This window comes from Sylvia atricapilla, chromosome 11 (assembly GCF_009819655.1).
Source record: "Sylvia atricapilla isolate bSylAtr1 chromosome 11, bSylAtr1.pri, whole genome shotgun sequence".
NCBI lineage: Eukaryota > Metazoa > Chordata > Aves > Passeriformes > Sylviidae > Sylvia > Sylvia atricapilla.
This window is the reverse complement of record NC_089150.1, coordinates 21,940,305-21,955,238: the sequence shown is the minus strand read 5'-3', so window position 1 is coordinate 21,955,238 and position 14,934 is coordinate 21,940,305. Positions and strand designations below refer to the sequence as shown.

Sequence of the window (14,934 nt, the reverse complement as noted above, 5' to 3'; positions counted from 1 at the left end):
ACCCTCTGCTGGGCACGCTGTGGCCTCTGGGAATGGGAGGGGAGGGTTTGTCTACCCCTCGCCCCACACCACTTTCAGGTTTTTATCTCCAAGTTGATGGAAAGAGTGGTACCCACCCAAGGTAAAGCCTTGCAAGGGATTTGGCTTCTCATCCTGGAGAAGCTCATCTCCCACCTGGGGCAGATGGTGACTTGCTGAGACTGGATGCCCAAATTTTAAATAGTTTAAGTGAAATAAATCCTACATTAGGAGACCTTAAGTCTCTGGAGAACGGCCCAAATCTTTCATGCTGCTCTCATCCCTTGATACCCTCTCCTGTGCTTTCCTTGTGAAAGAGTTACTGTAAGGAAATAGATATGTGACCACCTACACCACCCTTTTCCCTGGAGTGATGAAAAGCCTCAAAGGCAGATTTTCTGGGGGCCTCTTTGCACCAAAAATGTGAATAACCAGGACAGGGTGGGAATCTCTCTGTGTCCTAACACATGACAGAGCACAGTCCTTCATCTGCTTGTGTGTTTCTCACAACACAAAACCGAGAAGAAAGGGAGGTGGGGAGATGTTTTGCACAGTTAGCCCAGAGACCTCATTGCCATGGGATACTGGAAGAGAGAGTACAACACTAAAACACTGGAACACAAAGGATTTGAGGGAGTCGGAGACACCTTTGGAAGCAGTAAGAGGGATTTCTTAATTTTAGAGAACTGTTTTGGGATTTTCAGAGGGAATCACTGAATGCTTTGTATTGTCCCATGCCACAGCTGGCAGCCTTTGGCCATTATTTGTCTTCTCCCATGACTGGGAGATAAGTAGAAGTCTCTGAGCTCTGACATGAAGGGTTATTTTAGGGCTTTTTGTTGTTGTTGTTGTTGTTGTTGTTGTTGTTGTTATTGTTAGGGTATTTTCATTGTTTGGACCTCAAAGAGCACCTGGTTCCCAAGCCTGTTGCAGCAGTAAGCATTGATTTCAGAAAAGTTTGCTCAAATATTCTCAAAGGAAAAGCAGACCTAGTTTGCCAAAGAAATGAGGTATTTGGTTTGGTATCCCCCAAAGTGTGGATGTGGGTACGAGGACATGACCTGGGTGTGGGTTTGCCCATGACTCTGTCCAGGCCAGGGCAGGGTCCAGGCTCTGGGCTGCATCCGGGGGATGTGCTGGCTCTGGTGAGGGAGCTGCAGCAGCAGGTCCCATTGGCTGCTGGGAACAAACACCTGCACTCGGGTCTGCGAAAGAGCTGTGAAATTCTCCTTTTTACATAATTCCCTGGTTTAGTCAGAACTGTTAAGTATGACCAACAGTCATCTGTTTGCTGAGAGCAAAAAGGACATGAGGAGAAGAGGAGAAGACTAGAGCTAGGCAGAAGTATTTTTAACAAATCTGGGTTTTTCTTCAGGCTGGAAGTCCGACAGTGTTGCCAGCCTTTAGAGGAGCAGGTTCCTCCAGTGGCCCCAAACTACTCTTAAAGTGGAGCTTCTTAAATTACTTAAAGGGTTTATATGAGGTGTATCCTCTTGTGGCTTCAGGAGCCACAAAGTCCCACCAGGCATATGTCTGTCTGCGGAAAGGGCAGCTGGGGAAGGAAATGCCTTCGCAGATCATATTAAATTGAGCAAACATGATTCATATGATTTTCTAAATGTTTTTTTTAAGCAGCCATTTTATGTGAACTTCACCATTTCATTTCGTTTTTGCCTTCTCAGCTTCATTCTTGCTGCATTTACTCTTGAGATGGAAAATCGCAGCTTTTCCATCCCAGCAGCTGTAGCCAGTTCCTGCCTCCTGGCTTCAGAGAGACTGGGCACTGCTGGTGGGAGCATCCATCCAGGTCAGGGTCACCATCAAATCACCACATGCCAGCTGAGGGGCTAGGAGCTATTCCTAACAGAAGTTGAAGTTAAAATAAGGTGGTTTTCAAAGGAATCTTAAGTTTAAAATAAGTTCTGAAGATGATGTAAATTGAGTTTGTCTTGGCCCCACGAAGACACATTATCCCTCTGTAGGCAGCTCATGATTCCTAACTCCATCCAAGTCCCCAAAATGTGGGCTGTAAGGAGTCAGGAAACACTCAAGATGAGGACAGATGGTGAGACAGGGGATGTGTTCCTGGGGAGGATGGTTGGGAACTGTACCCCAAGCAGGTGGGCGATGCTGGCCCTGCCACTCCAGCTCTGCCATGGGCAACAGGTGAGGGGATGGGAGAGGGTGTGCAAGGCATGAGTGTGGCAAGATGCTGCTGTGTATAATCTGGGAAGTAAAATGGCTCATCCATCTCCATTGTAACAACTTGTGTTTCTAGAACATTTCCCAGCCTTTTAGTGTAATTTACCTGCACAGTAGCGTGAAAGATTATTTATTATATTAATAAAAATTACTTTAAATTTTTCAAGCTTATCACTTGATTTATTCCATAAAGGTAGTTCATTTAATTAAAATATTTCTGCTGCTGGAATTAGGACTCACAGCCCTGAAGCCTGGAGCAGGGTGCATGGGCTTTTTTGAAGCAGCAGTTGTTTAATGTGGTCAAACAGCACTGCCCACAGAAACCAAAATATCCAGTCCTCTAGGCACGCATGCATCTCAGGGCAAAAATCATGAATGCAGATATCTCCTCCAGTGGTGCATTTGCTCCCCAAGGAAGGTCCATGAGAAGAGGGTTTTGGTGGCTCTTAGCAGTACAGCCCTGAGTACCCTCAGCCACCTCCACGTGGGGGTTTCGGTCTCTGCCAACATATTGCAATAATATTAAAAAAACCCTATTTTTAAAGCTTGGAAAGGTTTATGTGCAGGTACTGCAGGAAATTGGTTTGTGATGTCCTCAGCTTCCAAGCCATATCACTGATGGCTCCCCAGCCTGCTAGGAAAATGATCCCTTGTGATCATGAAATAGGTTCAAACCCAGGTTGCTGCTGCTGGGCCACTTTGGGGTGAGGAGACAGGGGACTCAGCAGCTCCTAGGGGAAGGAAGCTGAGGCTTCCCAAGATGCTGATTTTCTTCTGGTTTGGAAATGAGTGTCTGATAGACACGTGGGGCTCTCTGCAATTTAAAACAGAGCAATCAGACAGCTTGAATCTGCTTTTATCAGATGCAGCAAATTACTAGTTGTATGGCTGGATATTTTAGTCAACACTAGTGCTTATGAAAAAAGAAGATTTTGGTTAAATAAGATTCCTCTGATAAACGTAGCTTTTTTTGGATTTTCTTCCATTCTGTTGGAAAAACACATAGAGTAGTGTATTTGTTTTCTGTAGAGTTGGCCAGGTTTCCCTTAGCAGGCATTATTTTTGCTGCAGACTTGAAATCTGCATGTGGGTTCAAGTGGCTCCTGGGGAGTCACAGTTACTCCAGTAACTCCAGTAACACTGTACAGTGTCGAAAGTGTGTGAAATAGCCATGAGGGACACCTTGCACCTACAGCACACCTGCTTCAACAGGAGTGGGGTCCATGGAGATTGGATATGGGCTCTGCTGGACCTGGTTCACATCTCCTGGGTGTTACTGTGGGATTATTATCATGCAGCTGGTGTTCAGAGATGCTCCTGCTGTTGCTAACCTTGGCTAAGAAACACATCCTGATAATGGGCACTGTTAAAGATAAGGCTGATTGACAGGCTGATTAATCTCATTAAAGAGTACCCGATCACAGAGTAAATTACAATGTATGGCCAGATCGATTCAAACAAAAATGAACAATATATTACTTCTTTATCAGTTGGGGGAGTAGACTCCTGGCACAGTGTTTGTGGGTTTGGGTGCTGGAGGGGCAGCTGTGCTGGATGGCACTGCAGCTTGCTGAGGAGGTGCAGTTTCTCGGTGGGAGCACCCCTGGCAGTGGTGAGGCAGGAACCCAGCAGAGTCCTCAGGGAGGGTGCCCCGGAAACAACTGGTCTGTGTGTGGGTGAGAAGGGGCAGGGAGCTTGGACATGGTGGAGAACAAGAGCTGTGTTCCTCTTTTCTACATGGTTAGATGATGGTCATCCCAGTCTGGTCTGCAATGACTGTAAACGATCCAGACAGCTCTATAAACGTCATGTTGGAGCAAAATGGGAAAATTAGAGCTTGCAGTCCTTGGCACCGCCATAGCTAATCTATGAAAACCAGACCAAACCCTCTGCTGCTTTAATACCGTTGCCTGGATTTTATTGTGAACAGAAAATCTTCTTAATACTTCATCCATTTGGATCCAGTCTCTCGGAACTGAGCTGGTAGTTAATTTAGCTCTTTCTCTGAGATGAAACAGAGAGGAATAGTAAGGCTCAGTGAAAAGGAAAATGAAAAGTGCTTTCAGCATCAGATTTGCTCTCTTGTTCCTATTTTGCTTTTTTTTATATACTCAGCACATGCTCACATGTTACCTCCCATCATTGCACCACCAGCTGTCCAGCCTGGACATGACTTTTCTCCCACTTCTCTGGAAAGATGCTCCATCTTGAGTCCATCCCAGGCCAGGGGCAATTTTATCTCCCGTCACTCATTTCAAAAGGAAATATCAGGTAATGTTCAAGGTAGCAGAAGATGTGTTGTGATAGCCAATGGCCAAGAACAAACAGGAGTACATCCAGATTGGAAATAACAACAGAGATAAATGAGTGTCAAAGCTGCTACCCAGTGGTGGCAACTGTGATAAATCAAAGGCGAAATGTGAAATTTGAACCAAAGTGCTAAGGGGTGATCAGGTGCAGATGGGAGTGGCTGATATTAACAGAGAGAATGGTGCGTTGGAGGAGGTTGGGGGTTGGCCTCTACGTCTCCTCACCATCTCCAGGAAAACTCACCAGTGTTTGTATCCACCATCATTGCCTTGCTGGGAGGTGGCACCTCTGCTTCGCATTCCCAAAGGCAGCTGGTTTATTGCTGGATGTCTCTGTTAGTGCAGGAGCATGGCAGTGACACTGCTGCTCAGCAGGCCATTACCAGGGCAATGGATGCTGACCCACAGCCCTGGGAATTGGTCCTCATGGCTTTTAGACAAGCCAAAAGCATCAAAGTGCTCTCCTCAATATCGTACTGATTTTTAATTTTTATTTTTAAATCCAATGAACTGGAAGGAAATATGTTGAGTGGGGAGGGATGTCTATATATATATTCTGCTAAAGCTCCAATTTCCAAATTTTGGACAGCTGTATACCCTTTTTTAGCAGCCCCTTCACACAGCCCACACAGCACCCAGGCTCTCGCCTTCAGCTCGTTTGGAAATACGCTTCCTTGATTGCAAAATAGTTTAAATCCTTTGACTTAGAAACATTCTTGCCATTCAGAAAGGATTTTTTTTCTTTTTTTTTTTCTTTTTTTTTTCCAGCTCCAAAAATACAGAGGGTGCTTCCTGCCACAGCAGCTGCCCTAATTTTAGAGAGGATGGAAGATGGGCAGGGGTGAGCAGGAGAGAGCCTTGCTCATGGCTACAGCCACACAGGGATGCAGATGATGAGATGCTTCCAGGGTGGGGGCTGTCAGGAGCTGCTGCTGGCTGGAGGGGCTTCAGCTGGATGCCAGAGCCAGGGGTTTATTCTGGGATCCCAGCCAGATGTCCCAGACAGGTTGTCCAACTGGCCCCTTGGCATCTGGGTCAGTCAGGATGAGCTGCTTTTCCAAGTTTTGTGAAATAAAATTTTTGGGGTCCAAGAGTGAAATAACAATATCAAAAAGTAGCCTGAGCTTGACTAACATCATAGTTCCTGATAACATGGAAAAGTTGGTGGCATTTTCCTCAGCTTCTGTCAAGCCAGCTTTGGGAAGGACCCTTGCTGAGAGCCCTGGGACAGCGCAGGGGACAGCAGAGCAGGATGCCTGTGCACAGGTCAGCACCCCAAAAAGTCCATCCATTTACTGCAGCTGGCAGCAGTGCAGGGGAAGGGTCCGGAGCACAGGTCCTTTGAGGAGCTGCTGAGGGAGCTGGCAGGGCTCAGCCTGGAGAAAAGGAGGCTAGGGGAAACTTCAGCTCTCTACAACTGCCTGAAAGGACAATGTAGCCAGTAGAGGGTTGGTCTCTCTTCCCAAGTAACAAGTGCTAGGATAATGGAAACAGCCTCAAGTTGTGCCAGGGGAGGTTTAGATTAGATAGTAGGAAAACTGTTTTAGCAGAAAGTTTGTCAAGCAGTGAAACAGGCTTCCCAAGGAAGTGGTAGAATCACCACCCTTGGAGGGATTTAAAAGACATGCAAGTGTGGCACTTGGCGCATGGGGTAGTGTTGGTCTTGGCAGTGCTGGGGTAACAGTTCAACTCGATCCTAGAGCTCTTTTTCAACCTAAATAATTCCATAATTCTATGATTCTACCTCCACTTCTGCCGCAGGAGGTACTGCCCAGTATGGGATGCCCTGACCCAAGGTCACAGCAGTGGGGTTTGCAGCTGGGCAAGGAGCTGAGGTGGTCCAGGCTGGTCGTGGTGGTGACAACCCCATCTGCAGCTCCTCTACAGCCACAGAGGTTTGCAACACTTTCTTCTTGGCGTGGAGGTATTCACCAGGCAGGCCATCGGCTGCTGCAGTGCAATAAGCTGGACTTGGCAAGAGCACAGCTATTCCTCGAAGGCAAGTGGAGGGTAGCGTTGCTATTACTCATCAGTCAAAGACTTTCAGCTGGAATAATCCTCTGCTGGCCATGTGGAGTATGGAGCCGCAGGGTGGGAGGCTGTGAGCCCCATGGGAGCTGTTTGGCTGACCCTCGGGCTCTGCCGGGGAGGGCTGCTGCATCCCTAGTGCAGCCAGGAGCAGAGAGCATAATCCCTGGGATGAGATGTGCAAGGGGAAGGGAGAGACAAAGACCAGGACTGTGGTGGCCACTTTGGCACCTGGCTGTTGTCTGGTTGCTCATCTCCATGGCACCAGTAAAGGGGCTGGGCTGTGAAGCTGACACCCTGCTCCTGCTCTAGGTCCCCTCTGGGTAGATTTGGGGAGGGAAGGGAGCACTGGTGCAATACACACCATCTTCCTTGCAGCTGTCAGGGGCTGGGAGATGCCTCTGCCCGTGTCTTTCCCTTCCCTCCCAACACACTGACAGCAGCTCCAGTGCTCAGCCATCGTGTGCAGCTTCTTCCATCCTCTCTTTCTGTCTGTTTTCCACCTGAGAGAGGTCCCAGCACCGAGAAGGGATGAAGTGGAGCAGATGGGCGGCAGAAGACAAGCCCTGTGAGGCAGAGCTCAACCCTGCGAGCTCATTACCCTGTGCTGTTTTTAATCACATTGTTGCGGTGTGAAGGCCATCAATACATCACACACGTTTAAAATAGAGCTGGGGTGGGACCATCAGCTCTATCAGCCTGAGACGGGCCACGGGAACAGATAAGAATAGTCGGTTGCTGGAAAACACATCACTGAGTGGCTTAGTCAAATGCTATATATAGTAAGGGATTGAAATAACTGTGGTGGCTTTCAGGGGAGCTGATCTGCAAGCCCGGGGTTGTGCTAAAACTTGCCCAGTTGATGATAATGAAGTCAATTAGTGTGGAGCAGTTGGCAGCTGAAGAGACTCAGCTGCCTGAGGTGTGTGCAGTCCCCTCTCTGCCTTTCCCTGCAGATGGACTTGGGAGCCCGTGGCTTTGCGCTGGGAGTGGCATTCCACTCTGGGGGTGAAGGAACCAGGCGGGGAAGGACACATGGGGAGCTCCACTTGCTCCCCCAGCCTAGCAGGCATCACTGCTGACCACTGAGAGTTCAATTTAGTGCTAATAAGATGTTTAGTTTTGTTTACAGATTCTATATATATGTATCTACACACATGCTAAGCTTCAGAAGCAGCAGCTAGCAAGCACACATGCAGACAGTTCTGCATCTAGCTTGAGTGCGATTTTGAGGTGGTTTTAAAACAAAAAAGGCACAATCAGGTTAATAAAGTAGCCCACACTTTCTGCCCTGTCCTGTGTCCTGGAGGTGGCTGTCAATGATGGTGTGGGGACACACAGCCCCACACTCCTCCCAGGGATGCCTCTGTCTGTGCACTGCCCCCAGTTTCCCTTGGTCTCAGTCCCATCCTGGTACTGGGGCACCTGAATTCTCTGTGTCTGTTCTCACCACAGATGCAGATCCCACAAGCACCTCCTGCGTGTGCTCCATCTCTCCTGATCTCTGCTGCTTCCACTGTCGCAGCGCCCGTTTTGTTTCCTTGCCCTCGTTTCAAATCCCATCACTGCCTCAGCCTCCTAGAAGAGATAAGGGCTGGGGCGGAGGTAAAACCAGGCCTGTGGTTGTATGCTGATGGCACATGATTGTTCAAAGCACCCTTTGTGAATATGCCCTGGTCAGATTTTGTTGTACAACCTCCCTTCTGTAATCAAGAATCCCAGATAAGAGCCTTTGGCACTGATCAGCAACACCCCCCCTGCATCCCAAAACTCGAGCAGCTCAGTCAAAGGTGCTTGGCAGAGGTGTTTTGGAGGGGATTTGGAGGGGCACTTGAGAGTTTAGCTGGCAGAATCCAAGGGGGAGTGAGCATCAGCCTGTGCTCGGGCATTGGCATCTGAAATGAAGGAGCACCAGGAGAGGCTGCTGGCTGAGAGAGGGACGGCCGCAGGAGCACGTAGAAGGTGGGGAATCTGCCCGCCAGACCCCCAGCATTGCCTGAGGTGGGTCTGAAACAACCCTGGCAGCCAGTGATCAAGCATGACTTAGTCCCTTTCCTTTAACACTGTGCTAAAAACCATGCACAGGGTGGCCAGAGCTGCAGTGTTCTTAACACAAGGATGCAGAATGTTAGGGGACTGGGATCACACGGTGAGATGCCCCCATTTCTGCTGTGAGAGGGTGTGTGGAAGGTGTCTGGTTGTCAGGAGCCCTCCTGGAGGAAGCTTTCCTGCTAGAAGGACAGAGAAGAGAGCTTGGGAAGTGATTTTATGAGGTTCTTGTTAATTTGGATCTTGATTCAGATACCAGAAGTGTTTTCCATATTTTCCAGGCATCCATCTGTCATGGTGATGAGCCCTGCACAGTACTTGTCAGCAAATAAATGAAATATTCTAGTGAGATTCACTGCATTTAATGCTGGGAGATGAGAGATCTTGCTTGTGAGATACTTGTACCTCATACTGCTTATCTTATTTTGTACAGATTTTTGTCCCAGTATTTTAATAGATACTGTTTTGATTGTGTAAAATAATGCTGTAGAGCATAAGTAAATGGGCAGAGTCCCAGGGGTGAGATCGTGGGGAGCAGTTTGCCTGGGTACAAAGACCATGGCTGAGCATCTTCCAGGCACTGGAGAGGTTGAGCCAAGGGGCCTAGGGGCTGATGGGGATGGTGGGACTGGTAACCAGCAGCTGGGGAAGCTGGAAAGCTTCTGGCACCACTGGCTCCCACCAAGCCTCTCAGACCTCCAAGAACAGAGAATTCATGCTTAACTGTGATGCTGGAGCTCTCTGGCTTCATCATTTAAAAAACCCAGCGGCACTGGGGGAATTCAGCATTTAATTAACTTGCCAAGTGGTAACATTGACCAGAATTATGCAGGAAGACTTCTATTTTAGTTAATTACAGTTTTGTTGTCGCCCATTAGTAAATTAAAACAATTGCAGGGTAAGACCCGGTGGAGGTTGGCGAGCAGGGCTGTGGCCACCTGCCAGCCAGCTCTGGAGCTCTGGGGAGGCCGGACACAGCCCCATCCCTGCAGCCCTCCCTGCTAACCCTCCCTGTCCCACAGCCTGCCTCACCCCCAGGAGGGAGCACGGGCAGCCATGGGTACAGCACTTGCTGCCCCTGCAGCGGAGCTGGCAGGAATTGTGGCCAAATCCAGCATCCCCTGATGCCACTTGCACGGTGCTAGGTTGAAAACTGGCATGGTCATTCCTCCGTAGATACAGCATCTGAAACAAAGCTGCCTTCCCTCAGTCCCTCACACCCTGCATCCAGAGCTCTGTCCTGCCTCTTGGGACCCCACCAGCACTGTCTCTCCAGAAACCCACTTTTTCTGTGACTCTCCTGCAAATCCTAGTTCTTTGGAGGCAAGGAAAGCAGGGAGCCCGAGGAATCAGGGCAGTGATCCTCAAAGGCTGTAAGCTGATAACCAGCTAGGCTGGGCAGCCCCCAGCAGCCTCACCCCACTGCCTCTGGTGGCTGTGTTCCAGTGTGCCTTGCCATGCCAGCGCCTCTTCATTTCAGATGGCATCTCAGGTGCACTTTGGTTTCAGCGCTCTTCTTAATTATTGATGCTTTCCTCCATCTGGAGCCTGCTCTGCATCCCAGCAGTGTTGCCCATCTTCCCTGCGTGCCACAGCCTTCATTGGCCCCAGCTCCCCATAACCTGTGCTCCACATGGTTAAAGCCCCCCTTCCTCACCACCACAGCTGTTTTAAGGCAGCAAACCTCAGTGCCAAGCAAGGCCCAATCCACATCTTGATCAGGGACAAGGTTTCCAGCATCTTTAATTGTGGAGACTCAGACAGAAGCTGCCATGCCTTTGCCATAAGCTCCTTACCGATTTTCCACCCAGTGAGAGGCACCCTGGCTTCCTGGGTATCCAAGGGTTTGGACATGTAAAGCACTAAACACAGCCTAATTATTATTATCTTCGTGGGATCTGGTTAATCTCAGTGGGGATTTACAAGCTGTTAGCAAAGCAGCCGCTCCTCCAATGTTTGCATTTTTCTCAGGGGCAGCTTAATCCCCTTGGCCCTGTTCTCTGGGAAATGCCTGAGGCCAGGTTATGTGGAGGAGGAAGCTGCTTCAGAGCCAGTCCTTCTGAGAGGGAGCAGAGATGCTGTGGGATAACCAAACACCGAGCTGATAATGCTGTTGGGAGAGGGACAGATCATTTGTCACCAGCAGAGCATGGGGCACTGGCACAATGCTGGGAGGTGCCTCAGCTTCAGCATCCTCACAGACCACCTGGAATTTAGCCCCCAGACACATGACAGGTGTCAGTGCTGGGGTTGATGGGGCTGCAGAGATCTCTTAAAGATGGAACAAGAGCTCAGAATGATTTACCAGAGGCAGTCCCACTAGCACAGGCAGCTTTGCTTGCCTCCACCTTTCCACAGCTGCCATGGGCAGGATTTCTCTCTCCCTCATGTGCGTGTGGGAGCTGGGCAGCTCACAGCTGCTGCTGCTGGAGTGTTCATTGCAGCCAGCGTGAGCTGTGATGGCAAATGATGCCCTGGCTGCTGCAGCACAGTCTGTGCTCACACACAGCTCCACGTGGCACTGACTGTGAGAGGGATGGGACTCTCCCACAGTTCAGGAAAATTCAGTTATCCTTTCACTGCTTTTCTGCCACAGTGATTTTCCACAGATTGAAGGGTGTAGGACTGTCAGCAGGGTCTCTTCAGCATGGTAGATCCCAGAGGTGCTGAAGGAAAAGTCAGTAAGAGAAAATGCAAACTCGGCATATGCCAGTCTCTCAATTTGAGTGTCTCTGGGGCTTGGCTGGCACATCTCACAGCTGGCAAAGCAAAGGACCCTCTCTGCCTGCCCCTCCTTGGTTCCTGCCTTCCCACTGTACCCAGGCCTTCCTGCCTGCTTTGAAAGACGGGGCATTTCAGAGTGGAGCTCCACAATCTTTTTGGCCGAGCTATTTTTAACAGAGACTGTTTCCTTATCCTCTTCGCAGTGCAGTCCCATGAAGAGTCAAGCTGTCACATCTATGAGAGCAGGATGGCAGGGTGAGCTGCTCAAACTGGGGCAGCTGCCAAGAGGAATGGCTGAAGAGCCACAGCTGGGAGAAACCTCAGGGAGGAGGCTCAGGCCAACCTGCAGAGACATCAGATCATAGAATTGTAGAACAATTTGGGTTGGAAAGGACCTTCACCTCAGTCCAACCCCTCTGCCATGGGCAGGGTCACCTTTCACTAGACCAGGTTGCTCCAAGCCCCACCCTGCCTGATTTTGAATACTTCCAGGGATGGGCATCCCCATGGAATAGATTAGTACTGTGCTTGTCTGGTTGTGGAGGAGCCCTAAGCCTCGTGGTGATGAGTTCACACCTGCCCCTCCATGGGCTCCTTGAATGGAACTTGATTGGCACTCAGCATCTGCACTTGGTACCTGGTGGCCATTGTTGGCCTTCCATGGTCTTTCTGGGCTTGAATTTTTTCCTGGAAGGGCAAAAGCAGTTGTGCCTCTCACATATGCAGAGCTCCCCAGTCACCAAAGACTGGCAGGCTGGGACATCATAAGAATATGCAGTGCCCCATTCAGGGAGGGTGTAGAGAATCTGAGTCAAGCAGGCTGAGTAGTTCAAGACAAGCTGATCTCCTCCAGCTCCTTCAGGACCAGCTGGGAGCTGGTGTGATGGTGTGGCAGAAAGGTATGGGCAGGAGCTGAACTGAGCTTTGCCCTGGCACATCCGACCCATCCCCTGTGCATCGTGCCCTGCCCTCACTGCCTGCATCAGGCAGGGAGCTCTGGCAAAGAAAAATGGGATTCCTGAACGAAAAATGAAAGGTCATGTATTTCCATGAGGCATGTTTCAATTTGTGTCATACAATCACATTTCCTTCTGCGGTCTGGAATAATTAAACAGCAGAGTGGGGTAAGCACATCTGATTCAGAGGCACAGGAACAACTTCTGAAATAAAAGAAGACAAATGCAATCATTAAGATACAATAGGCTGCACTTGCCCCTTAATTAGACTTTCTCTTTGATTAAGCAGTAATTAAATATTACCGTGCTGAAAGGGATTTTTTAAATGGCCCTCCAAAGCCCTAATGTATTCTTAAGATGTTGGTGTGAATAGCAGAGGCTGCTGCAGGGTGCTGTGTGGGAGGATGTTTTACACCTGCCCCTTTCCTGCAGGAGCAGCCCTCCTGCCCCTCTGCTCCCTGGAGAGCAAGGGGCCAGATGGCTGCTCCTGGGCTGGATTGCTGCAGGAGTGAAGAAGTGTCCATGGGAAAATACTGCAGCTCCTGGCCACCACCAGCTGCAAGGCATCTCCAGCCTCTCATCGTAACCTGGAGACTCCTGGGATGCAGATCACAAGGCTATCACAGTGCTGCTGTCCCATAGGTGTGGGATTCAGAGTCATAGATTAGAATCATGGAACTGTTCAGGTTGGAAAAGACCCTAAAGATCATGGAGTCCAACTCTTACCCCAGGACTGCCAAGCCCACCACTAAAACTCTGTCGCTGAGCACCACATCTGCACATCTTTTAAATCCCTTCAGGGACAGTAACTCCACTGCTTCCCTAGGCAGCCTGTTCCAGTGCTTGACAACCCTTTCAGTGAAGAATTTTTTCCTAATATTCAATCTAAACCTCACCGAGTGCAACCTGAGGCTGTTTCCTCGATGCCATTTTGAACCTCATCTTCTCCAGGCACACCATGGCCTCTGGGGCCCCCGGGGACACAGCTGGCTCACAGCCCTGGCCCCAGGCTGGTCCAAATGAAGACCATGATCACCTCTCTGACAGCATGACAGCTCCTCAGGGCCAGCCACTGCTTGAGGTTGGCCACCCTGAGCTTTGGGAGCCATGGATCAGCAAAGGAGAAGTCTGGGAAAAGAACCTGCAGCATATTGTGCTGTTAGCAGCAAAACTGTAAAGATTTAAGGTGCTGAAACATCTAAAGGGAAGAAAATGTCAGGCTCCTATTCCTGGACATTCCTGGGTGGGTAAAAATAGCCCTTGGGCAACCTGGGGGAGGAAAGCGCTTCTGATCTTTTAATGCAGAGCCGCTGCCGTAGCCCTGTGGGCTTTCAGCCACTCACAGCTCCACTTGCCCCTGCTTTTTTCAGGCCATAAAAAGACAGCTCTTGCTGAGAATTTCACTAGACAAGATTGTCTTGTTCTTTTCCTGCACAGCGTGTACTTTGGGTAATATCTTTGGGAAATTCTGGGATACTTGTGTACCCAGTATTTTTGTTAACCTAGAAAAAAAGAGCCGCGAGTGTTATGATTATGCTATTAAACCTTTATTGTATCAAAGAAAACAAATTAGAGTGTGAGAGGAGCTGTATGGAGCTGAGAAGTGTTAAGCTACAGTAGTGATCTGCCTTTGATTGTTTAATTTCACTTAAAACTGAAATATGACAAGGCTGAAGAATGAAAGAGCTGGTGATACTGAGGGATTGTGGGGGAGAGTGTGCAATCCCTGTGCGACAGTCATGGTACCTTTGGCTGGAGATCTCTGGGTTCTGGACAAGGATAGGGACGGGTTGAAGTTGGATGTGGATGGTTTGCAGGATATGGCTATGACACTGCATGCCCCTCCACAGACAGTTATCTTCTTTGGATGGGCCGAGTCCTCTGCACCATTGCCAGGTGTCTCACCAGCAGAGCTTCTCCATGAGATCCCTGCTGGGGTGAAGCTCCCAGAATTTCAACAGGACTTTTCCTTCTATTCTTTTGCAGAAGAACGAATGGCTGTGCTTGAACTGCCAAACTCAGCGGCTGCTCGAGGGCAGCCTCGGCGACCCTGCCCCAATGCCACTGCCTACTCCGAAGCCGCCACCCACCGGCTCCCCGCGGCACCAGCCACCTGCCACCGGCCTGCAGCAGAGAGCGCCCACGCCGGCACCCGCGCCCACCGAGCCGGTGGCACCCCCTGCGCAGCAGCCCTCGCCCTCCAGGAGCCTCCGGGCTGCTGAGCAGAGCAGGACCCCGAGCCCTGCCCCAGCAGAGAAGAAGCCCCAACCGCCAGCAGAAAAGAAGCCCCCGGTGCTGGCAGAGGAAAAACCCCTGCCCAAAACTGCCCCGGAGCCTTCCAAAGCTCCTGAGAGTGTCGTTCCAAAGGGGAAGAGCTTAACCCCCAAACCAGAGGTGGAGAGCAAAGACAACAAGGCACTCCCTGAGGCGCCGCGGGTGAAGGAGCAGGAGGTGAGCTCTCAGGGTGCATCCAGCTCCAGGCATCCCTGGGCACCAAACCCTGCCCCAGCCTGGTGTGGTACTGGGCTGTGCCTCTATCAGTAGTTATGCCTACAGATGGGGAAGGACCTTCACAGGCTCCATGGCAGCATGCTGGTATTCGCCTTCTTTTTATTAGAATTACATCAATTCGGGCAAAATGCAATAGT

At 49.9% G+C, this 14,934-nt stretch overlaps 1 protein-coding gene across 1 annotated transcript in view; it reads left to right on the top strand.

Annotated features, from left to right (window-relative positions):
• The window catches only part of BSN (bassoon presynaptic cytomatrix protein), a 65,990-nt gene that overhangs the window by 37,515 nt on the left and 13,541 nt on the right, over positions 1–14,934 (top strand). Inside the window, exon 4 of the mRNA XM_066327052.1 lies at positions 14,273–14,737. Within this exon, the coding sequence (XP_066183149.1) occupies positions 14,273–14,737 (465 nt within the window). The remainder of the gene's footprint in view (positions 1–14,272; positions 14,738–14,934) is intronic.